At 37.8% G+C, this 25,934-nt stretch overlaps 1 protein-coding gene across 1 annotated transcript; it reads right to left on the reverse strand.

Moving 5' to 3' along the window:
* Positions 1 to 25,934, reverse strand: LOC110022896 (beta-glucosidase BoGH3B-like). Its single transcript, XM_020722047.1, has 7 exons — positions 25,347 to 25,934; positions 23,798 to 23,943; positions 23,155 to 23,398; positions 22,891 to 22,995; positions 22,624 to 22,806; positions 15,594 to 15,795; positions 1 to 823 (listed from the first exon to the last, which is right to left on the reverse strand). The coding sequence occupies exons 1-7, from the start codon at positions 25,815 to 25,817 to the stop codon at positions 336 to 338; spliced, it is 1,839 nt and encodes a 612-aa protein (XP_020577706.1). The 5' UTR covers positions 25,818 to 25,934; the 3' UTR covers positions 1 to 335.

Raw genomic sequence — 25,934 nt, forward strand, 5'->3', positions numbered from 1 at the left:
TGTCGTGTGAAGAAGAGCAAGATGCCACAATGTGAAGAAATGAGTTGCTCTATAAAACCTTACAAGTATTGGGGAAATGGAACCATTTTAGGTCCTTGAAACTGACGGTCTATTAGCAGAAATCTAGATGCCTAAACGGAGAAAATGAAAGCCATGCATATCATATATATATCTATTTTGAACATCTATTACAGAAGTTTAAATTAAAACACAACTTGTGTCAGAAGTAGGTTCAGAATCCCCAACTCTCATATTTGCTAAGGCAATGTTGGATCATCAGCCTAGATGAATTCATCTTATTCCTATCATATAAATGACACACAAACCACAATTGCTTATTTGCAATTCAGGCCCATTTTCAATCCAAACCCAAGAGGAAAAAGTGGGTCATAAGATGGATGATCAGAATTCATCGGTAGCTGGTCTACTGATTTGAACCAAGTTACTGGAAGCAAACCTTGAAAGTCATAATCTCCAAATATAACATCAGCAACACCTCCCCCTTCAGTCCCTGGTAGCCAAGCTGCAACCAGAGCATCAATCTTATCCAACAAATCTGGCTTAAAAATCAAAGGCCTTCCAGATATCACAATCACCAATGTGGGAACTTTGCTAGCTACATAACTTGCAACCTCAGCACCACCGAATGGAATGTTGAGCTCCATCCTATCACCGAGTGTCTCAGCATATGCTACTTCTCCCACCACTACAATTGCAAATGAGAACTCTTCGTTTGCAAAAGTTTCTTCTGATGGGTGCTGCTCATAGGTAACTTCAGTTTTTTCTCCAACTGCTTCTTTGATTGCATCCAAAATGCTTGTACCTGCAAATTAACAAAATTACCATCACCTTCTTCAAAAGAAAAAAAAAAATCAGATGATGACTATAATTGGAAATAAATTGTCCCATGAATTCTGCTATCAAACAGGGAAAGTCTTTGTAGTTGGGCCAAACTAGACAATACCCCACATAAAGTGAACTAGGCCTTTATAATGGGTATAAGAGGTACATATCCACTTGAATGATGTGTGATTAGGGGATGAATTAAGCAGAAGTAGGTGAACTTGTAACATTACCAAATCTAAGAGTTATTTGAGCCAAGAATGGTAAAATCATGAGGTTCAACATAGAATGAGACAAACTAGGCTAAATGGATAATCTTGCCTAGCGTAGGGTAGTCCATTATAATTGTTGTCATGGGTAGTCCACTAATACAATGTGGGTTGTGGACGAACTAAGTGGAATCTATTGGACCTGTAACATAGTGTTAGAAATTAGAAGAGGGCATAAAGTAATACTTAAACCTGAAATCCGAACAAACAAGTGGCTCTTGATGGATTGCTAGGATGACAAAAAATGGACAAAAATAGACCAAATCCTGCATAAAAGAGATGAAAATGACATTGACTTATATAAGTAAAAGGTTAGGCTAAACATCTGAGATTCCATTTGGTCGATCAGATGAAGTTTCAATTAGTTCTCAGTTAAACATGATTGTGGAGTATTTTTAGGACAGGTGACATGCTAAACATCTAAATCAAGAAGGATAAAACTGTATGATTAAGGATGATATGATTGGGGTTGTACCGAAGTGGACAATACATTGCATTGAGTGGGCTAAGTATCAAAATATTAGTTACATTTAATTCTTAGTACTCACATATTTGTATGCTACATAAAGAGAAACATTGTTTGTAAGGCACACTTAATTAATGTATTCCACTCACCGAATATAGATCGCTTTCTAATCAAAATACTCCTAAGCTAAAATTCTCTTTCCGGTAAGAACATATAGAATCAACTAATAAATAGATTTGAAAATGAGGTCTGAGTACCTCAACAAAGATAACTAATTATTCTTCACTAACAAGATGAGTGATAATGTTAAACAAAACAAAATCCATAAGAAGTGATAGTTAAACTTGAATGCATTTACTCTCTTCAGGAAAGACTATATTGAAACAAATATCGATAGGAACTTGATAATCACTGTTCAAAATCATAAGTTCGGAAATAAGAAAAATCAAAATATTTAAGATAAAGTTTTACTGACATCATCTCACAGGCGGAGTGATTCATGACCTTATATTTTTTTCATCACTAAATCTACCTATAATTATTTGGTTCTTCTCCATGTCATAAGATTTCACCAATAAAGATATATAAACTAACTTTCCATATTTAACCATTCCAATGTAATCAACATATGTGTAGGCTTCAACTTTTATATGATTGTCTCTAATAAACTAATCATTTTTCAAAAATATTCTTATTATGTTTAGAAATCTTTAGAGCAACCTCCCAATATTTAGGGTGCGTTTGGGAGAGCTTATTTGCAGCGGTTGCGTTTTCAAACCGCTATCATCCGTTTGGAAATCACATTTCTATCACTTTTTACAAAACTCTACTATGATATTTGTATTAGACGCAATCACGGGTAGGACCCCGCGATCCGCGTTTAATACCGTCGAAAGGCAAGTATTACCCTCCGTCTTTCGCAACGAGCGCTCCTCTGCCCTCTGTTTTTCGCAACGAGCGCTCCTCGATCCCGCACGACGTCGCAGCGGTCAGCTCGTTCAATCCCGCACGCCGTCGCAGCAGTCTGTCTCTTCGCTTGATCCGCGTCTCCCTCCATCTTCGGCAATCGTTCTCACTGATAACCCTTTTACTCCTCGCTCCTTTGCTGCTCCTCGGTTTGTAGCTTCCCGTGAAAAAGGCGCTCCCAAGTTTTTTTTTTTCGTTCTTTGTTGTGGAAGGATTTGGGTGAATCTGTTAGTTCTTATTTCAACAATAATTTATGTGGTCTGGCTATCTTTAGGGAAGATTCTCAGCTTGGCTTTCTAAGATCAACATTAAACACCTGGAGATTTATAGTTTTAGGGCTCATTTTTATCATCAGAAGCACCAAGAGAAGGAAGTATTTTTGTGCTTATGGTTTCAGTAAGCTGTAAAATAGATGTTTTTAAAACATATTAGTTTTAAGGCTCATTCATTTATGACGGGTGATAACTATTTTTCTTTAAAATTGTTCCACGGAAGAACAACTTGTCTAAAATAATTATAAATTCTTAAATTTTTCGTTGGAATCTGCAAAGACAAGTAGATATTGGAAAGCAAAATAGGCATCTCCCCTTCTAAGCATATTGCCAGTAGTTTTCATATTTAGGAAATCCATATGTCCGGAAACATAAATGGTTGTTGTTTTCTGCTCCTACCCAACCCGTCTCTCCACTAGTTTTGAAACTGTGTCTGTCTTGACTACACTCAAGGTTTCTTTTTGTTTACAACGGAACTTGGTTCTGGAAATGGACTCCAAAATTCTATGTAATTGTTGCTCATTGTTGGTCCCCAAATTAACCTACACATTAGAGAAATTGCTCCAAAATTCTATGTATTTTCATGTTCTACAATCTTCACATTTATATTCATTTTCTGATTGGATTAAGAAATTTGGTAAATTTGTAAAAAAATATGCAAATAAGCTGTTTACAAAACGCACAAACCAAACAACTGCAGCTTATTCAAAACAGGGGCAGATTGGTCATATTTTCAGAATCAGCTATTCTCTAAACGCACAAACCAAACAGATAGACAACTTATCTGGATCAGCTACTTATCATTAGATTATCAAGATAAACAACTTATCAGGATAAGCTGGATAAGTTACAGCTGCCCCAAATAGACCATTATTATTCAAATTATTCATGTTGCAGGATAACCACAATAACAAAAAAGAATATACTAGCTTTAGTCATGCTCAAATAGATACGTTTATCAACTAGACATCAATAACAAGAAGTTCTGAAGTATTCTTTGTTCTTTGAGGTTTCTCGAGTATCCACTAAAAGTTCAATAACCACAACCCCAAGAAGCCTCGTTTCTTCAAGCATGTCTGTAGCATATGTTCTTTGAAAGAGAAATATCGTTACTAGATGCAAATTCAATGCTAAGTAATGCTTTGGGCATCCTAGATATTTGATAATTATATGTGCTAAAGAACTGCATTATTTTGACAATGCTCAGAAGAATGCTATCATTATATATAAAAGAACTATAATGAGAAAGAGCGTCAAATAAACATAAGATGATGTTTTTAATATGATTTTAAGATTAGAATGTCATATTAAAATATAAAATTAAATATCAAGCATAAAAATACAATAACAAATCAATGATATGTAAGTTCTTTTTTTTTTTTTTCAATTACACCTCATATAAAACTTCAAATAAAGCTCGAGTAAAATGGATCAAAGGATCCCCAGCTCCAATCCTCCACAAAACATACCGGCACTGATATGACTAGTGCTTCTCTTCCTAGGTCTTGGGTTTCCTCCCACCTCTCCAATGTAAGAACTAAAATATATACTTATCTTTTGCTCTTATTTCCTTCCTTACTCGTTGCTTTACTGACTTCCTAAATCATGACGCTTTACTGACTTCCTAAATCACGAGGCTTTCCTTTTAGCTTGTAGGTTGGCGGCTTGAGAACTTGGTAGCAGGGATTGTTGTAGGCAAAGGGGCAGTTGCCGATTTGAGGGCTGGAGGGGGAAAAGGGGAAGATGGCTAGCAGCTTGGAGAGTTAGGGAGGATGGGAGGGAGGAGATTGGGAAGGATACGGCACCACCTTGGAGCAGGATACAACCCTAGCAAGGGAGAAGGAGACTCTAAGGAGAATATGAAAATAGTAATACAACATAGCATAAGCCTGATTCTAAGAAAACATCACATATATAGACTCCAATCAGGAAAACTAGAAATGGAAAGACAGGAGAAAGGGCTGGCAGCATTGCCGCCCTTACCAAATAGCCGCCCGGTCCAATTGTGGCCTGGACTAGGACTTTAAGAAACCAGGCGGACTAGTTCCTCTCTTCTGTCAGCCGGTTCAATCGGCTGGCTTCCCTAGCCCCGCATCAGTCTCCTTGAGTTGAGGGAGCTTCAACCTCATTCGTCGAAGCTTCTGTTTTCTTGTCTACAATCTTAGCAATACCTAGATGTCATTAGTGATTACACCACTCTCTAAGGCACCTTAGGGTCTTTCCCACGTTACTAGCAAATGTTCACATCAATCCAATCTTCTGGGAGTCTGCTACTGAATGGAATTGAGTATGCACATCTCGACACTACTGCTGAATACTCCCAGTGAAATCCAAGCCCGGTTTAACTAGATCTGAGGTGGGGGTATTGGGAACCTTCCTGCATGGTGGTGGCGTTAGTTGTATGGTGTGGGCTGTGATATCCTAAAATACCCTCTGTCATGCATGTCTCATTTTTGGAGCAGGTGTCCTAATCCTCTCATCCTCTGTCGGTACCAAAGTTGGTCTTACCGAGGCTGTTTAGTTGGTGAGGGTCTTGTGATCTCGGGCTCTGTCGAAGGAAGTAAGGTGATGTGTTTCCCATATTTGGTGAAGGAATATGTGTTTCTAAATCCGTCGTGTTGAGTCCTCCGGTCAAACTACTACAATCTTCCCGAGAAAAAGGTGACATGCTTCCATAGGGACCACGTTGCACTACACCTGGTATTTCAGCTGGTCCCCAATCGAAAACTCTACTAAGCATCTCTGGTCGATGCTGACCCAATTCTCCCTCATCAGCCCTGTTAGTGAATACAATTGGGAATACTCTGAGTCATGAAGCCCAATTTATCAACCATCTATGTAGAAACCACGTTCTTACTGCTCCCGTCATCGATGATGAGACTGCATACCTTCTCGTTCACGGTACAACAGGTGTTGAATATATTGTGAAGTCGTTGTGAATCTCTCGTATCAATATTGGTCTGTAGGACCCATCAAACTACTTGTGCTTCTCTGTTGGCATCATTTTTTTTTATGTCACATGTGTGGGATGTCCACTTAATCGTAGGGAGTAACGCTTCATGCATATGTGTTTCCTGTAGCTCGAGACATCCGTTGGAGATCCACTGACACGTGTTGAGGGGCACGTAGTCGGGGTCATTTTGCTAGGCTTTGGCTTTCGATTTGATAAAGGTCGGTCGACATTCTGTTCATCGGACGACTTCGATCGGGTCAATGAATATTACGTCTCGCGTTGCGTGCAAAATTTACTTGAATTAGGTCTATCGTCAAGAAAGCTTGTTCAGATGAACCCGGATGACGAAACAGACCACTCCAATGCGTCCGTGATGTTAATTTCACCTAGAGAAGACGTCCAGTTCGCCACGACTTTGCGGGTGATGTTTAAATGTGCAAATTATCATTTTTGGCTCGATTGTTGAAAAAATTGTTCGAAACGATCTCGAATGACAAAATTGACCACACCAGTGCGCCTGTAACGTTAATTTCACTTAAGGATGACATTTATTTTGCTGCGACGACGTGTTCAGGCAAAAGAATACGGGAAAGATAATATTATTATTATTATTATTATTATTATTATTATTATTATTATTATTATTATTATTATTATATAACAATAATAATGTGATATAAAAAAAATAAAAAGTACTATATTCTATCTTTTTTTAAAATCCCACGCGTGACCTTATCACCTGTTGGATATCTCCTCGAGCAGCACGCCTGTCTCTCTCCCTTATCAATGTCTCAGCCTAAACTAAAAAAAAAAATTAATAAAAAAAAATTAAAAGAAAATCCTATAATATGGTTATCTATCGCACGCCTGTCTCTGGCCCGGATCTTTGACTATCGCACGCCACTAGCAGCGCCCCCCTGCCTCGCGAACAGGAGCTTGAAGCTCGAGCTCCCTCGCCGGAGCCTTGCCTCCGGCCTAGCCGGCGGCCCTCCTTCCTCGTCGGCCAGCCGGAGCTGCCCTTTGGCTCTCGCAAACCATGCCGCCTGCAGCTCCCTTCTCCCTTTGCCGCTGCCTACTTCGTCAGACCTCCCTCGTTGCCGGCGAAGACCGGAGAGCCTCGCCACCGACCGGATCTTCTCCCTAGCATCCATGGCTCCCTCTCCCTAGCGTGGAAAAGTCAAAGCTCGAGCGGCCCTCTTTATGTCCTTGCCGCCGCCGGAACTTCGTTGGCCACCTCCTCCAACTCTGGCGCTGAGATCCTACCGGTCTGAGCTCTCTTTTGCCGGCCTCCTTCTCTGGCCAAGCCTTCTCTTTGGCTCCCCTTCCCTCTCGTCGGTCTGCATGTTTGCATGTGCTAGGCTCGACGACCTCCTTCCCTTGTCGTCGGCGACCTCGCGATGATCTCGTTGCCTTTCCCTCGCCGTCGAGGTGGCGATAACTTCACGTCATATAAATATTCGTTCAACCTCTTATCACGAAAGGTATATTTTGGTTATATTTTTATATATCAAAAACTATTATTTTTGAGTATTTTGCTCACTCCCTACTATTTCCTGCTTTCCATGTGTTTTGTTGCGAGACTCGCCGGAAAGTGGAATCCTCTTGCCCTCACTCATTGGGTTTTTTATTATTTTGTACAAAGCACACTGGATCATGGATTAGACATCGGCGAGCTTGGAGCAAGCAAAGAAAATGCATCTATAATCGTCACGGTGGTGAGATCCTCTAAACTCCTAGCTGGCCCTAGGTTTTAGTGGTGTTTAGGCGTGTGAGTTTGATCGCCCGCAAGGGGTGCGTGCGCCGGCCTGAGTCTTAGATCTTTATTCCGCCGAGTTGAAATCCCAATTTTCCAAGGTTTTTGAGCTTCTAATTTCTCTTGGAGGGATTAGTTGAGTTCGATCGTATAGACGGGAAAAGCTTTGTAGCTAGTTTGTTTTATAAGATCGTCGATGTTCGTAGAGAGGAAAAAACTTTGTAGCTAGTCCGTCCTACGAAGGGTGGAGTTTCCCCTACGAGAAATTGGAGGGGGAAACCCTCCACATTGTCACACCAAAGCTGGAGGCGGCGATGCCGCAAATCCAAGTGCGTCAGCCCTAGGTACCTTAGGACGAGTGTGACGTGTCATCGAGCGATTGGGTTTCATTGCATTTGCATGGACCATTTGTTACATTTTGGTGTGTTGATCATGTTGCATGTCATACGCACGATCACTTGATCACTTTGGTTCGACCGGCCGCACCGGCTTGGTCGACCGACCGCTTTAGTTCGACTGGCCACCCTGGCTCGGTCGACTGATCACTTTGGCCCGACCGACCATCACGGCTCGGTCGACCGATCACTTGCATGTTTGTATGCTTTTGCATCATATTGCATGTTTGTGTGCATGTATATGTTGGTTTGTTTGCATGTTGCATCATATTCTGTGTATGCTTGCCTGTTTGCACGAGCATTGTCATTTGTTTGAGTTGCACTTTTGTTCGGGCCACTGCCATCACGGTATGCTCATCCTCGGGTCATTACCTCATCGACATACCCATCTGTCAGGCTACTGCCGTCACGACATGCCTACTTTAGTGTCACTGTCACCTCGGCATGCATTTTGTTCGGGCCACTATCTTCACGACATGTCCACCTTCGGGTCACTGCCTTCTCGGCATATCTACTTGTTCGGGTCACTGCCACTATGATATGCTCATCCTCGAGTCACTGCCTCCTCGACATACTCATCTTTTGGGTCGCTGCCGCTACAGCATGCCCGCTCTTTTTGAGTTACTGTCGTCACGACATACTTATCCTCACCACTTTGACGCATTTATCATATGTATGTTGCATATCATGTATGTTTGCATGTGTGTTCGGTGAGTGCCTCTCAGGTAAGGTGTAATTCCTCTTTATATGTATCTTTTTACTCGATGCAAACTCACTTGTAGCTGTTGTCTGTTTGTTTCATGGCACCCCGGGTCCCCGGATAGGTGTAATTCCTCTTTATAGGTAACATGTTTTACCGGTACATCATGTTTGTGTTTGTCATGTTGTATGTAGCATCATTGCATTCATTTGTATGGTGTGTTCACTCTTTTGGGTGCTCTTTGTGATTGTTCTGTACTTCGGTCGAACAGTCACAATGTGGGTTTTCTGCATGACTGTGTTTTGCTCATTCATCGATGGTTGTCCTACTCGTTAGGAGAGTGACCCCCGTGTTGGTCGCGATGCCTTAATGAGCATGCTTGCTGGGTTGATCTCGGGGAGCAATGCGAGTTAAGTCATCGGGATTGACACGAGTATGATTGTGCTAAAGATCTAATATATCTAAGTTGTGTCATCGCTCTTCGTGACACCCTTTAAATCTTTCAGATCTTTAAGATGGGGTCAGTATAGCGACCCCGTCAAAGTCTATACTATGCCCAGACTTACCCTGCACTTAGTTACTAGATTGACACAATTTTCGTTAGTTGGTGTGCTAGACTAGGATTTAGGGTGTTAGGTAGTCTTTTTGATGTTTGACTATTGTTCTTTGTTTGATTGGTTGCCCTAGCCAGACATTCTTTTTTTGCATTGTGATTGTGGTGTAACTGCATATTGCATATGTATAGTAGTGTTTTAGGACATTTTTCTGCAGGGAGTTATGCATATTTATGCACACACACATGTACCGCTATAGGGGAGCATGTGCTGATTTCTGACTCTTTTGGTTGTAGGTGCTACTTAGCTCCCCTACTTATAAGACATGACTCATGATACGTTATTTGCATGTGAGTTTTCCCGCTAACACTTGTTTTCATGTAGGATTGTCTTTTCTTTTTTCATGTACTTTTAGAGTCTAAAAGAGTCTTGTAGCAAAAATAAGATACGGGCACGAGTTCCGAGACGTTTAGCGTAGAAACCACGTGGAGGGGACCAGAAGCAGATGTTTGTGCCCCGTATATGGGAAGTTCGGTCGCCTTTTTCTTTTCTGAGATATGTTGTCGACCCAACGACACTGACCTGTTTATTATTTTAATTTGGTTTGTTTTACTTTTTGCATCATGTTGTATGTCTGCACTTGCATGTGTTTTCTTTATTTTTTTCTGTGGTTTAACTGGGATTTCACGATGAAATATATGTTCTTTAGGACTTCAATTCCAAATTTTTTCAAAATTCTAAATAAAATATTCAAGATAATTAATATTTAGGATTAAAATATACAAGATTTAAAAATTGCAATTTTACTTTCATGCATATATTAATAAGGTCTCCACAATACTTAGGACCGCTCTAGATAACTGTATTCATATTTGCATGTCCCGAGGTACTTCTCTAACCTGACTGGCCCAACATACCTTCATATAGGTGGTTGTTTAGTGCACCTAAGGTGTTAGAAGACTCTCCGACCAAGCGGGGTGTAAGTCCTTTTGTTTGGAGTGTTTCCAGTTTTGTAGCAGAACCTCCATTTTCTCTTATTTTCTGAGGCATCATTGCCACTTCGGCAGGTATAGTCTCACCTCTTGGAGCTCCAGCTCATAGTCATAGGATATAGTTTGCTTCCTTTGACCTTAGGGCTACCGAGGTTCCCGTGGACAACACAATTCACGGATTGCTGACCGAGAACCTCATGACGTGTTTGGTCGACTACCTTCACAACCAAATAAACTTAGGGTCCTAGTAGCTGTGGATGACAGGTTTATGGTACCTCAACCGAGTTGTCTCTACCTTATATGATTACTCTACATTTCTTTTGTTGAGCCCCTTTGAGCCCTGTTGCTACTTTGACTTCGTCGATATCATTTTGACGGTCTGATGCTGATGAGTTGTCGCCCATTTGGGATACGACGATTTGTCATCTGCCCTTATGGCCCGGACATGCTTTGACGTGTTAGGATATCTCCATCAAGATGATTTAGGTTATTCGTGGGCCCTGTGTGTCGACGAGCTGCAACCCATTCAGGACGTGAGAGACTCACTCTCTTTCTGATGGCTTAGCGTGAGTTTTGAAGCAATAGGACTGTTCCCACACGAAATAGCCTTCATTTGATTGTCTATGCCCCAACTCAATGATAATATAAGCAAAACTCTTTTATTGAGAGTATTTTTGGGTATCCCCCAAGATGTAATTAATCATTAGGAATACGTTCCTCTGGAAGTGCTCTTAACCACAGAACAATTACATACACCTGATTCTCTGGTTATGAGTAGTCTACGTAGATACTTCTTTTGCGGATATTGGTTTGAGGTGCCTCTGCCCGATCTTGTTTCGGCGGACATTCTTGACCTATCATTGCGAGGTTTATCGCACGTAGACTCTCAACATTTTACTTTTTCTTTTGTTTGTCATCTTGTTGTATGTCTCTTCTTAGTCGGTTTCTCTCCTCTTCGAATCATTGATATGATTCGGGAGGGAGATTTATTCGAATAAGGGAAGTATACGACGATCGACAAGCTGACGACTCCTAAAATAAATAAAAAAAGAGAAGGAACAGAAACATTCTCCTTTATCTGGTGAAAGATGACACATCTCACCCTAGTTCGTTCCTTTTCTCTTTTTTATTTTAGAAGGAGTCGTCAGCTTGTCGATCGTCGTAGGACAATTGGAGGCTATGTGATCGTGGTTGTGGCATCTGAAACACTTCCTCGTTGGTACTGTATTGGAGGAGCAACCTTTCTCTTGTTTCTTCTCACTTCCTCGTCCAGGCTTGTTAGTTCCTTCTGAGGTACCATTGTATGTCGTGGTAGTTGTAGGTGATTGTTTGACTTATGGTTACTGCCTGAAGGACGAATGTTGCCTGCTCTGTTCCTTCTGTCTTTCCACGTTCAAGGCTAGAGTTCGAACATTTTTTATTGATTAATAAGGATGCAACTGCACCACGTTGTTAATAAATGGCTTCATGCCCCCCAAATAATGGGCTATGGCATGCTCCTCTGGCTCGACCAAATCACACCATCTGCAATTGATCAAACTACTCTGTGAACTCTTCTACTGACATATCCCTCTGCTCCAGGTGGTGGAGCCTTAGAAACATATCTTGACGGTAGTGGGGTGGGAAGTATTTCCTTTACATCGCTTTGTGCATTTTCTTTCACCAGGTATTCTTATCGTTGTCTTACATTTTCCTCTGTTTCTGTAAGACTGTAATTTATCCCACTATAAAGAGGCACATTTTTTCAACTTGATCGCTATTAATTTGACCCTCTTATCCTCTGGTACATCTTTATACTTGAAGATCCGTTCAACGGATTGCAACTAATCAATAAAGTCTTTTGGATTCATACCTCCCTCAAACTCTGGCAGATCTATTTTGATGTCGAAGTCTCTGTGCCCTCTAAATTATTTCTCCTCTCCGAAATTCTCCCTATGGAATAGATTCATATACTCTTCTCTAGGTTTCTGATACTAGATTTTAAAACATTGTGGTTTGTCTTCTTCATCGTTGAAATTCTCCCTATGGAAGGGATTCAGATCCCCCTCTCTTTCTCTCCTTCGACTCTCCAGATCTCTGTCAAGGGTAACCTCCACTTAGGTCAGCTCATCAATCTCCACAAGTCTCTGTTGAAGGCGAAGCTCTCGTCGTATCTCTTCTCGGGTAGGCTCGAGCATATATTTTTTTGGTGGCATGATTAGAATTTGTGATTAGTGGAAGTGGAAAGGATTTGGTGGTAGGAAAGAATTTTTTTTAGTTTATGGCAGATACAAGGAAACCCAAGGATATGATTGCAGTTAGGCTAGTTCTGATACCAAATGATACATAACTAGTTCAGAACTCGGCAAAAAAGGAAAGTAAACTTTATTAAGCACGAAATTAGTAGTTATGACACAACACAAACTAAAAAGGAAAATACAACAACACTAATCTCCAACTATGTCTGGATAAGAAGATCAGAGAGCGGGGAAGGTGCCCATGAGGGAGTTGAGTGGGATGTGGCGATAAGGGCTAGGGAAGGTGGAAGGAGGTTGCGGCACTTCAAGAAGGTGACATGGAGGTGGCACGGTGGCTGTTAAGGGGCTCGAAAGTAGGCGGGGTTGTAGAAAAACAGGTGACAAGGCTAAGGAGGGGGAAGAGATGGGCTTGCAACAGGATTTGGGGAGGGTGGGAGCGTGTAGGTTCATGGGTGGAGATCTAGAAAGCAGGGATTTGCTGCAGGCAAAGGGGTGGTTGGCGGTTTGAGGCTTGGAAGGGGAAAAAAGGAAGATGGTTGGCGGCTAGGAGAGGTAGGGAGGATGGGAGGGAGGAGATTGGGAAGAATACAAAACAAGCTTGGAGCAAAATAATATCAAAGCACCACCCGTCGTTGGATGCAACCCTAACAAGGGAGAATGAGACTTCAAGGAGAATCTATAATTAACAACAAAACATAACATATCCCTAATTCTAAGAAAACAACACATACATAGACTCTAAATAGGAAAAACAAAAATTGAAAGGTAGGTTTTGAAATTCAGTGAATTTTATAAGCCAAAATTATGCATCGTAAAGCATTGCACGTCTCATCACCAACTTATAAATCTTTCCTTTAAGCTTATGCTGTACTTTTTTGTCACACAATAGGCCTGACGCATTCCTCTTTCATCATCCAACTCGAATTCTAGTAATAACATCCCCATCTATATCACCATCAATTCGAACAATAAACCTGAGATATCTAAAACATTCAATCATTTTAATGATTTGATCACCTATTGTTACAACTCTGTCACTAGATCTTCTACCACTAAAATTTCATTCCATGTATTTAGGTTTACACCTACTCAAATGAAGGCCTTTAGACTCTAAACTAGACCTCTATAATTCAAATTTTTCCCAAACTTCTTTAGTATTATCCACAAGAAGGATATCTTTAGCGAAACGCATACACCAAGGTACAACCTTTTATAAATATCCAGTGAGAGTATCCATAACTAAAGCAAAAGGATATGGGTTTAAAACCGATCCATGATATAATCCAATTGAAATAGGAAAATGCTTGGTGAGTTCTCCTATTTGAACACAAGTAACAACTTTAGTATACATATCTTTAATGACTTGAATATAAATCATATCAACATAAAACTTGAATATAAATCATATCAACACCTTTCTTTTCTAGAACTCTCCAAAGAACTCTTGGAACCTTATCGTAAGTTCTTTCTAAATAAATAAAAATCATATGTCGATCCTCCTCATTCTCTCTGTACTTCTCCATCAAACCTTTCAATAAATATATAGCTTCCATGTAGACTTGTCTGGAATAAATCCAAACTGATTATGAGAAATCTTTGTATCACATCTTAATCTATGTTTAATAACTCTCTCTCATAATTTCAATATATGGCACATTAATTTAATTCTTTTATAATTTGCACACTCTTGTGTATCCCATTTATTCTTAAAATTGAGGACCAAAATACTCTTCATTCACTCATCGTGCATCTTTTTAGTTTTAAAAGTATTAAGAATTTAGTAAGTCAAGAACTTCTCAAATCTCCTAAATGTTTTCACACTTATATTGGGAAACTATCAGGTCCTGCTGATTTTTCACAATTTATTTTCTTTAAAGCCTCCTTGACTTCCTTTTTACTAATGCAATAGTAAAAATAAAATGTTTTATTATTATTAACGATATTAAGATCACTCAAGTCGATCATATTTTCAGACCACTTCATTGAATAGTTTATCAAAATATCTCACTCACCTATGTTAAATATCCTCATATAAGAAAAGTACTTTTTGATTTTCATATTTAATACACTTTAATTAAATCTTTACTTTTCTTTTATCTTTGTTCGGCTAGTTATACATATTTTTTTCACTCTCTTGAATATTAAATATATTATAAAGAAAACTAAAAATATAATTCTTAGCATCACAAATAATTTTCTTAAACTCCCTACAAACCATCTTATATTTTTTCAAAGTGTCTAAGTTTTTACATTTAAACAAATTTTTATAATAAAAGTTTTTATATTTTATTTTATACTAGTCAGAAAATCATTCATGAAAATTACCGAAGGAATAATAACCATGTTAGGTTTTGGATGAAGAAACATAGGAATGGTTTCAGCTTCGTTAAGGAAATTTATAGACCATGAAAGCCAACTTTCATTAATCTGTCGTGAAAAGCCAACAATTGAAATAATTTAAGGTTTTGGTATGAAAAGTAGATTGAAAAATTTTCACTTTCAATAAAATTTGATGAACTAACAGACTTGTTTGAGACGGACTTTTGCATCAAATCTCAATTTTTTTATCAGCAAGGGTTGGAGTGCATTGGTGGGGGAGCATTTATTCTTAGAAGGGATTTGAAGAATTTATCAGCTTTATTTGAAAATGCATCGTTAAACACCGACGGTAATGAAGCTATATGCAATCATGCAGATGAACAAATTATTGTCGTTTTTTACTCCTTTTGTCGAATACAGGCATCGCCGTTAATTAACTAATTGGATTCGGAAACTTTTGGTCCCTAATAAAACTGAAATAATATGTTTGTTTGGCTAGTTAAAGAAACTTCCTATTAAGGTTAATCTTTAAAAATTGAGGATGGTTTTATCTAGGATGCGTGCTACGTGTAATACCAGCGTGGTTTGACGATTGTAATCATCAACCTGGACAAATAATTGCAAGTTTGTTGAAGTAATGGTGGCAGGCTATGCAATTGCATAATCTTCATAATCACCAAAGTGGTTGAAAGGGATTGTTTAATATTTCTGAAGGTCAATAAGTAGAAGTTAATGTCTGACAACCAAGAATTAAAACGTGCTTGAGATTGAAAACAAGCAATTTGTGCAAAAACATGTGTCGTAACTAGTCTGATTATAAAAAATTGATTAATGTTCCAGTCAACTAAAATAATAAAAAAAGCAGATAAAATACCTGCTGTCGTTCTGCCACTACCTCCATACCATGTTATAGTCCATCCACCACATTGAAAACCAATATCATCAGCATGCTGTCCAGAAACAAGAATTCTTCCAGCATTTTTGTCTAGAGGAAGAAATGGCTTGTTTGTATCCTTCCCATTTTTTAGCAGAACTAAAGATTTACGTACAGCCTCACGTGCCAGTTCAAGATGTTCCTGAAGATACACATAGTAAGTTGATATGACGGGCAAAGTTACTATGCATCAAGGTCCTTTAAAATACATTTGTTTCAGCAAGCAAACTTACCATTCATCAACGACTTCCATACATTTATGTTAAAAAATCTATCCCTTATGGCTGTAATTGTTCTAGAAAAATGGCCCTCGAGTGAGTATAGGCAAAAAGAGAGGAGAAAAACCAATAGAGATTTTACATATTCTACCATATAAACATCTATTTTGAGAATCGGTTAACTTACAGCGGTGTAGTATTGTATCATTAGGAGTACAGCACATTAGTTTTTGGCAAATCATCTCAAGATTCTTAAACATTTTCATGTTAAAACCAGATATGCCAATATCCCATAGAAAGAAAATGACTTCTGGTTTATAGCTGGCCATGCTTGCACAAAGAAGCAAACTGATGTGCTTCAACAGAATATGCCTACGTCCATATATTGGAGAAAATCCATTATATCCTAAGGCTATGCGAGGAAAACAACCATGAAAATAAGACAAGTAGCCAAAGCAGAACAAGTAAAAATTAAGACAGAAGTCTCTAGATTATTATGTTCAAAGTATCAAATTTGCTTTGATAATAGCTTGAGTTATAATTGACCTCTCTCTCTCTCTCTCTCTCTCTCTGTCTTTCTCTCTCTCTGGTTTGAATTAAATAATTGGCTTACGGCACTGGAACTTTTGTAAACCGATTTAGCATATTTGAAAGCTTGTCTTTTATCAAAAGAGTTTATTTATTACTCAAAAAACAAGAGGAATTACAAAGCACACTTCAAAGAAGCGGGAAGATTACAATGAGAAAGTAAAAGGTAAAATCTTCTAGGACCTATATCTCTAAACTAACAAAAAGTTGCTTATTACATATAACGTGAATCAATGTTGTTAAAAGAGTGTTATAAGTGAAGCGAAGTGATGCCCTTAACTTGTGCATTGCTTGCCAGTGAAGCAAAAGCGCACAACAAAAGCGGTCGAGTTGCATTGCTTTGTGTCGTGCCTTAGCATTATGCGCTCGATTCCTGCTTAAAACAAAATACTAGTTCAAATTTTAAAGTTAGGTTCAATATCTACCATAATAGATAGGCATGATTCTTTGTTTTCCGTGACTATATCTTCTTGTTATTTACGTATTTGCTTGTTGGTTATCTTTTAGCTATAGCTCTAATAGGTCTTCTTTTATCAAGGCTGTAACAAATATCTCCTTTTGAACAAATTATTAGCTCATTTGGTTATATTCATTGGTCATGACCTATATACGTAGCTATTATGTCATCCCATCCAAAGATCATATGGATCTTGTAAGCCATTCACACTCATTGAATCTGAGTCCCTCTTGTTTTTACTGGCCCGGTTACTGCTTCCAGAAATATTGCCACGAGTTGTTGCTTGTAAAGCTCAAAGTATTGAATTATGTTCTAATTTAATACTTCATGAGGGCATCCCCTTAATAAATCTTATAAGAAGAAAAAAAAAAACTCTCAAGAATCTAATTGCATTCTTTGTACAAGAGAGTAGGTATGCGTGTGCGTGCGTGTGTGTGTGTGTAAAGAAAATCAGGGAAAAATAATTGGGGGTCGATGATTCTATAGGAAGGCATATATATTACAATCTGAGAGTTATAGAGAAACATATCCAACTATATAAAACCTTGATTTGTGTGCCTTTGGAGTAGTAAAATTTTAACACTGCTTCAAACTGGATGATAGATATCTAATATTTCAAGTTTTCCTATAATATTTTTATTATTGAAGTGCAAAATCTTTTGATGAATATGTGGTCAATGTCAATTGATTTCCTGTGGGCATATGTGAAGTAAAAATCAAGCCAATTTTTAATTTCTCTTTTATAAAGTGTATATAACCACAACATATTTAGTATGGTTTTGTTGTACAATTTTGTGTATAATATTGATATATAATTTCTTATCATATTATATTTTCATTGGCTCTTTTCACTTGATTTTTAAATCCTCTAATATGATTTTGATTCATATAAGTTCAAAGATCATTTGGGCAATGACTCTAAACTCTGCTTAGACACTTGATCTTGATATCATAGGTTATTTCTTACTTTTCCAAGTTATGCGATTTTCTCCTAATGCAAAATTGCCTTGGGTAGATCATTTATCCATCAGTTATCCAACATATTCACATGTCCTTCAATTTGTAGGATATCATGTCTTTTACAAAAATTTTATTTTTCTATGCTTGATTTATGATTTATGAGGATTCTATAAATGACTTGACGATGTGACTATTTAGGTTTGTGCATAATTTAACTAAGTAAACTTACTGCGAATGGGATATCAAGATGAGTGGATAAATAGATTAGATTTCCTAGTAACTTCTGATATTGTCACCCATCTTTATCAGTTCATTCTTCATCAATGTCCATATCCGATCCTGGTTCAATTGGAGTTTAAATGACTTGCACTTCGTCATCTTGCTCTCTTTGAACAAGTTCATAACATATTTTTGTTGGGATAAAAAATATTCCTTACATAGATTTAGTCACTTATATTCCCAAGGCATAATTGTGTTTTCTTACTCGTTGATTTCAATTTTTTTAGCATTTTTTTTTCTTAGAATCTTTTTTTTTAATTATTATCTTTTGTAACAATCATATTATCAACTTATACAATAAGGATTGAGATTTTACTATAAGAAGAGTATATTATGAAGAGAACATGATATATCCAGCTGTTTTCATAGCCTTGTTTTAGTCCATATGGGGCCTTTTTTTAATTTATATATATAAATCTTTTCTTGAGAAGCTATAACAATTCTAGTGATGAATCCATATAGACCTCTTCTTCAACGTTCCATGCGAGAAAATATTTTTTACGTCATATTGTTATACAAACATCGATGATTTGACGCTAGAAATATTAGAATACAAATAGTATACATTTTTGCAGATTGGGCAAAGATTTCTTGATAATTAATCTTATATATTGAGTATGTCATGACAACTGAGACATTCTACTTTACATTTTATATAAAATCATACAAATCTATTTCTGTACATTATAATTCATCGCAGAATTTATAATTGTTGAAGATATTTATTTGTTCTGTCATATGGCCTGATGTTCTCATGCTTTCAAGTCTACAATACAGATATTAGTCTTCTTTTGTTTATAATGGGTGCAATTGAGAATTTACCTTTTTTAGTATAGTCTTATTTCAATGATGTTCCCGAATAAGCTTCTACTGGGAGAATAAATGATTTTCCTCAATTTGTTGTCAGGATGGTTAAAACATGAAAGTAAGAGATGCTATGATTTGTCTTTGCTATCAATTCTCATTTTGGCGTTCACTACCAGCATTGGAATCATCGGCTATTTGACCATTAGCTTCTTCATGGCAATTTCCTTAACTTTCTTTCCAAGTGAACCCTTCACACATTTTATCACAACTCCTAGGCATAGGCTGGCTTTCAAATTTAGTAAGGACTTGTTGACTTAGATGAGAACTTCATGTTGAAGGACTCATCAACCCACTTATAGGGAGTAAAGCCTTAATGCTTTCAATACCATATTAAACATTAGAATGAAAAAAGAGGAGAATAGAAAATGAGAAATTTCATAATTGCATTTTTTTCCTTTATTCCATGTAAAAAAAATATAAGTGCATAAATCTATAAAAAAAAAAGAAAATAAAAAGTGCATAAATGTCTGGAAAAAACAATTTGGGAAAATATAAATTTAAAAAATCATATTAATTATGGAATCCTTAATTAACTACATAGTATGAATAGAAAGAGATTTGTCAAATATTACTAGATTATTGTCCATGGAAAATTATGTCTACAGGATGTTGGATTGTTGTAAATGGAAAGTTATTGTCTATGAATGACTAGATTGGGACAGATAGAAAAGTACTGGCCATCCGGTGGAGACTAGATCAATTCGTCATTTGCTTAAGAGAAGTTTTTATTGAAGTTCAATATGAAACTTTTGGTAATTATATTGAGATTTATAAGCTCTATTGAATAATTGAAAGCGTAAAAAGAGAAATTCGTTGTATATACATGTAAGCTATTGTTAGTCATATTTCTTTTTATCGAGATATAGACGAACCATATAGGGGTTTTGGCAGGCTTACTCAAAGGCTATCTAACTTATGCTTTATATAAAAATTAAGAAATTCTAATAGCGATGCCTATACTTTGTGATAATTTGTGTCTCTCCGATTTCATCGGTATCATAATTTCTAAATTTATGTGTGAATCAAAATTAAGGAAAGAGAGTTTTCAAATCACAGACCCAAGTCCATTGTGAAATCTTACTTAGTAGAATATGGAGGACCTCATGGCAGATAATATCAATAATTTAAGATTATTTCAACAACATATAACTATTGTTATCAAAGTGCAAAATGCAATGCACTGCGCAAGGCTTTCTTTTTTGCTTCAAAGCACAAAACACAAAATAAAGTGACACTTTTATTAACCAAAGCGTTAATATGTTATATAAGACTAGAAATGTCTTCAATAAATTTTCATTATCTGACATGAATCTTAAGGCTTGACACGGATCTCGGGATAATCTTTTGAGCAGAAAATGTTCAAACTTCGACTAAAGTCAACCAGAGCTCCAATTTCAACAAATAGTCAAACTGACTGGCTCGACGAGATAGACCTAATGATACCAAAATTGATCAAATCCGAGTCAAATCAAGCTCACATCAAGACATTAAATCACTTTTAAAAGCTTTATGGGCATATTTGAAAGGTCAAGTGAACTCCAATCGAGCGAGCCTATAGTTGAATCAAGCATCTCAGCAAGACAAATCCAATGAGCCTAAGATCGCTCAATTATGCATCGTTAAGACACTCAAATGTCCATCAAATGACGTCTGATCGAAGGAATCTCTCGGGGTTGTTCGATTAGAATGATTAATATTCCTTTATTAATTGCAACCGAGACTCTATAAATAGTGCCCCACCCCTCTAATGAGAAGGGGGTTTGAAGTCTGAAGAAAGAGCTTGGAGCTTGGAAAAGTTGGTGAAGTCCAGCACCACTCTTGCAGCCGTCGACAGCCGCCAACCACCACTTGTCAGCCACCGCCCATTCCTTGCAATAAGTTCCTTCTGGCACCGATATTATAAATCGAAAGATTGTGTAAAGTTGTCCCACCTGTGAGACAAAGGACTGTACTTGTAATCATTAGTTTATAGTTCCTTCAGTTAGGTCCTCGTGGTTTTTCCCTTTACATGTTTTTCACGTAAAAACTTCTAGTGTCTCCACAGGTTATTTTCTTTTATCTGAGTGTGTGTTGAATTCTCGTATAACGCTAAGTCAATAATCTATTACTCTACCATAGTAAATTTTCTAGCACACATCAAAACTATTACTGTATAAATTCATTCATGAGAAATTTTAAAGCACAAAGTATAACGTAAATATTGATATAAAATAGAAAAGAATATGACACAATGCCTAACTTTAAGACAAATATTCAGTTAGGATGTTTATTTCTTTTAAAAATTAAAAATTTCAAGTAAAATATTTTGGTATTAATTAAAATTTGCTCTAAAACCTAATCTTTTTTGGTCATCTTCATTTGCTATATAAATGGGTACATACTTTCTAATTCTTATGTATTTACATATCTAAGACCTAAATATAATATATAAAAATTGAAGTTTTGGTGTTTTATATGCAAATCCAGAGGAATTGACAGACATTATCGACTAAATTGAAATTTAGGTTGAAGTCAAAGGAAGACCACAATGTTCGAAGTGCGCTTCAAAATCTAAAGTTGAAGATGATACTTTGCTCCCTTGTGTTCCTCAAACTGTCAAACACGACTATCCTTGCACTCCTTCGAACATCAGATCTAAGCATTTATTTACTCTCAACGGACCAATTGACTTCAACGCTTTAAAGTGCTATTCAACAAATCGAAGCCGGCGTCAAGCGCTTCGCTTCGCTTTACACATAAAGCACGCTTTTAAAATCATTGATAAAGACTTCTAAGGGGCATGCATGGATTGAGATTCTTAGCAAGGAATTCCAATTGGAAGTCTTGAACCATCTTTCTTGGCTTTGTTTTGATCGGGTTTGACACTTTTTACTTGGCTAGACACATTTAAATCACTTGTCCCAATTTTTCTTGAAATTGACCAAGTTCGCATCATTTATAGTGGAATATCAGGGAAAGATGCAACATACACGCAATTTATTTTCTCATTTAGCATCACTTGATTGCTAATATGGCAATCATAATCAAGATGCCTAGCAAATAGAGTTTCCAAAAGGACATTCTTAATCCCTTAGCAAGGGGCCATAAAAAATAAGGAAACTAATAGGTTTATGGTGTTATTTTAACTGGATTAGAATTTGAACTTTAATTTGCTAAAGAAGATAAAAACCATAAGCATAAAGCACAACTAAAATAATTAGGTATTTTTGTTCCTCCGATAATACATAATACATTAATGTTATGAACCCATCTTTGACTGCGCCTACAACAAATTGTTTTTCTTTCTCATCTCAAAAAACTTAAGGTGGCAAAGAATGTTAGCAAAAACAAGTGCAAGCATAGAATTATGCCAAGTAAGCATTCTAATCGCAAAAGCACGGTGCTACAAGAATTTTCCTGTTTCACAATCTTTCTGAACAATTTGTCTTAACTTTAATAGAGTTTCCTCACTGTAGCTCTTTCCTAAGCTAGAAAAAAAACTTAAAGCACTATCCAGGTTTAGCTTTGGCTCAAAATCAATCAGAAGGATATTAAAAACTGGAACTTCATGTATTATTATGCGACAGAATTATGTGTCATCCTTGTGATTCATCAATCATACCTTGCAACGAACTACACCCATCAATGAGCGGTCTGAGAAAGGCTGTTCAAACAGCCCAGCGACAAATTTCACCCTCAGAATCCTCTCCACTGCATCTTCAATCCTAGACATGGGTATCTCCCCGGACTCAACCAAATAAATTAAATCTTCGATAAACTTTTCATATCTGTGAGGCACCATAATCTGTAAAGCTTCTCACTGTCTCAGTAACATGATCTCAAAGAACTAATGCTATGAAAGAACTCAGATTTGAGAAACTTTTATTACCATGTCAATGCCAGCATTGACTGAAGCTGAAATGCAGTAACGGTAATTTGACCCATGTGGCCATGTAAGCCTGTCTATGCCCTCCCAATCCGATATCAGAAAACCCTGAAATACATTCCTCAACATCACAGAACTTGATAATTTGTCTGCTAGAAATCTTTGGTACCCTAGATGAAAAATGTTGTAAAATATAGCAAGCCTTAACTTCAGAAAAGCATGCCATGGCAAAGATGATAAGAAGACTTGAAACTATGCAGCAAATACCTTAAATCCAAGTTTTCCCTTCAGTATATCTGTTAGGAGGTATCGATCAGAGTGTAGTGCCCTCTCATTCCAGCTTGAATAAGATGCCATAATGGTGCAAACCCCCTGATCAAGACAATCAAGATACGGCTTCATATGAACCTTTTCTAGTTGCTCAAATGAACAGTTGGTATTGCCTTCATTTATCCCTCGGTGCGTGCCTCCATCACCAACAAAATGTTTTGCACAAGCAATCACACCCTTGCTGCAGACAAATAAAGATTTGAGTGCTGTGTTTAAACATAAAAGTTTAGGTGTGAGAAATGTAAATTCAAAGGATTGTGTGCCATGCATGCAAACACCCCTATTAATTAACAAGGCATTGTGTACGGTAACTTGAAAAGTTAGCAGAGCAGAAAACGTTTATCACCATTACAAAAGATTGAGGTTCCTCCGTAAAATTGCACATATTTGTAATACTTAAAATATATATATATAGAGATTGATTAGAATGAGAAATATGAAAGAGTGATCTATCAAGCATTTCAATAGGCTATTGAACTGGATAGCAAATAATTTATTTACTGAAGTGAAACAGAAAAATAAGAACAAGGACAGAAAAACTATAAAACGAAAATATTCTTCTAGAAATTCATGTCCATACGTTCCTGCAAGAAAGGGATAGCCTCCAGGGTGGTCGTTAGGCGGCGAACCCTGCAACCCTGAAACAATGGTAGTCATGGTCCGTACAACGTTGGTGTCCTCACTGTAGCTTTCATAGCATCTACCCCATCTTGGGTCTCGACAGACCTAAGTAGACAAGCAAGAAATCACCACATATAATCAAGTTTCAAAATAGTAAACACAAGAAATAGTGACAAACAGGGCAGTAAAAGTATATATCTGTACTGAAGGATTACATGTGTTCCTCGAAATTGAATACTGCAAAGATAACTCTCTGGTGTCCAATAAAATTAGAATCTCAACAAAACAGATTATTGCTTACATATGTAGTTGTTGACACTAGTATCATCATATGGATGACTTACAAGCTTCCTTTTAGGGCTATATATGGTTTATCCCTTGGACAAATATTACGCGACATTGCATTACATTGGCAAGACATAATAAAAATTTAATGAGCAGATGAAAGAGTGATAAGTACTATAGTTAAGGGAGATGGCGGTGGTGAGGCAGGTGAAGAGGAGAATTATGAAGTGGTGGCACGATCATTTGAGTGAGAGGCACTGAGGTTATGATTTGTAGATGAACGGCCATATGAGGGCTTCTCCAAATTACTTCTCTGTGTTAGTTTTTTTTTTTTTTTTCTCACTGTTTCTTCAAAACACCTACAGCACAAGTCATCCAAGGGGATCCGTGACATCATTTAAGAGGAAAAAAAAAACCCACCAGCCTAACTTTGAGGAGGAATTAGGTCATCTGTGGATCAGGATGGGATGTATCAGAGTAATGGGGACATGTTCTTCACAAAATAAGCTACATGTGGCATGGTTGTCCTTATCTAAATCGGGGAAAAAATGTGATTCAGAACTCGTATCTTATCCTTCCCCGATGCTGTTTTTTTCTTTGTTCGATTACTGTTCCCCCTTATTCCTGATTTTGAGTATGCTCTACCCTACATGATGTTTCTTTTTAATGAGTTAATCTTCACGTAAGATTCTTAAAAGTAACACTAACATGCATCTACATTGATGCAGACTAGTATAACGAAGACTATCCGCCGACGGTGTCATCTGCTCTTTCATCAGTTTGCTTAACACTGGGAAATCTTGACCTCTATTTGTGCAAATCTAATTTTATACCTGATGTTAAAATTGAGGTTTCAGAGCTTTGATTTTCATAATTAGTGTGGTAGATGTACACAACCTGACGTGAAAAATTGGACTTCCAAATTAGCGTCGATTCAGATTAGCGTAAAATGTCTTAATGAAGATGATTGCTCAAGTATTCATATACTATTTCTACAGCTTGCTTAGGGCCTGGAAAATCTTTCCTCTTGTTTATGTGAACATTGAGGTCAGTAAATTTTAGATTTCTATAAAAAAGAGTGATGGTTATACACCACTTCAAAATTTACAAAAAATGGATATAAAAAACTTTTGTTGTGCTATCATAAAACATCTTATCCACAAATGTCCAGCAACGCAAATGACATACTGAAGTAGCCAGAAAGATCAGTATAAAGTACTCACAGCAACACATGGGGCGAAGGTGCAGTGAATGCCTGTGGCCCGAACCTCGAGAGCGGTGGCGACCCCGATACGACGCGCCAGCTCTCCATCTCTGGTAGCACCGAGACTAACGTTGTGAGGAAAGATGGTGGCGTTGAGGAGGTTATTGTGACCGTGGACGGCGTCAGTGCAGTAGATGATGGGGATTCCGAGGCGAGAGGCGAGAGCGCAGCGCTGCATGGCATCAACCATGTCGGCCCAGTTGAGGGCCGATGCGAGAGTGTGCGGAGCGCCGCCGGAGCTGAGCACGCTTCCGATGGATAGTTCAGCGAGGGCTGCTGGGGAGACAACGGCCCGCTCGATCTGCGCCATCTGAGCTACCTTTTCCGGAAGCGTCATGCGGGAGAGAAGGTCTTGAACCCTGATCTCAACTGGCTGTTTCGGATCTCTGTATAAGACCTCGCTACTGCTTCTGCTGCCTGCGGTAGCCATTGTGATATATCTAGATGTCCTTCGCCTGGTTCTCGTTCTTCGAGAAAAGCATGAGCGAGGAGCTCGGGGTTCGTTAGGTTAGTTGGATTGGTTTTAAGTTTTTGTAAAACAATTAAT

This window comes from Phalaenopsis equestris, unplaced genomic scaffold (assembly GCF_001263595.1).
Source record: "Phalaenopsis equestris unplaced genomic scaffold, ASM126359v1 Scaffold000203, whole genome shotgun sequence".
In the NCBI taxonomy this organism is placed as follows: domain Eukaryota; kingdom Viridiplantae; phylum Streptophyta; class Magnoliopsida; order Asparagales; family Orchidaceae; genus Phalaenopsis; species Phalaenopsis equestris.

Coding starts and splice junctions, on each gene's coding strand:
- LOC110022896 (XM_020722047.1), bottom strand. CDS start 25,817: ATGGCTACCGCAGGCAGCAGAAGCAGTAGCGAGGTCTTATACAGAGAT. Junction 23,399..23,797: donor TATCCCTTTCTTGCAGGAAC/GTATGGACATGA, acceptor ATTTGTCTGCAG/CAAGGGTGTGATTGCTTGTG. Junction 22,996..23,154: donor AGGGAAAACTTGGATTTAAG/GTATTTGCTGCA, acceptor AATGTATTTCAG/GGTTTTCTGATATCGGATTG.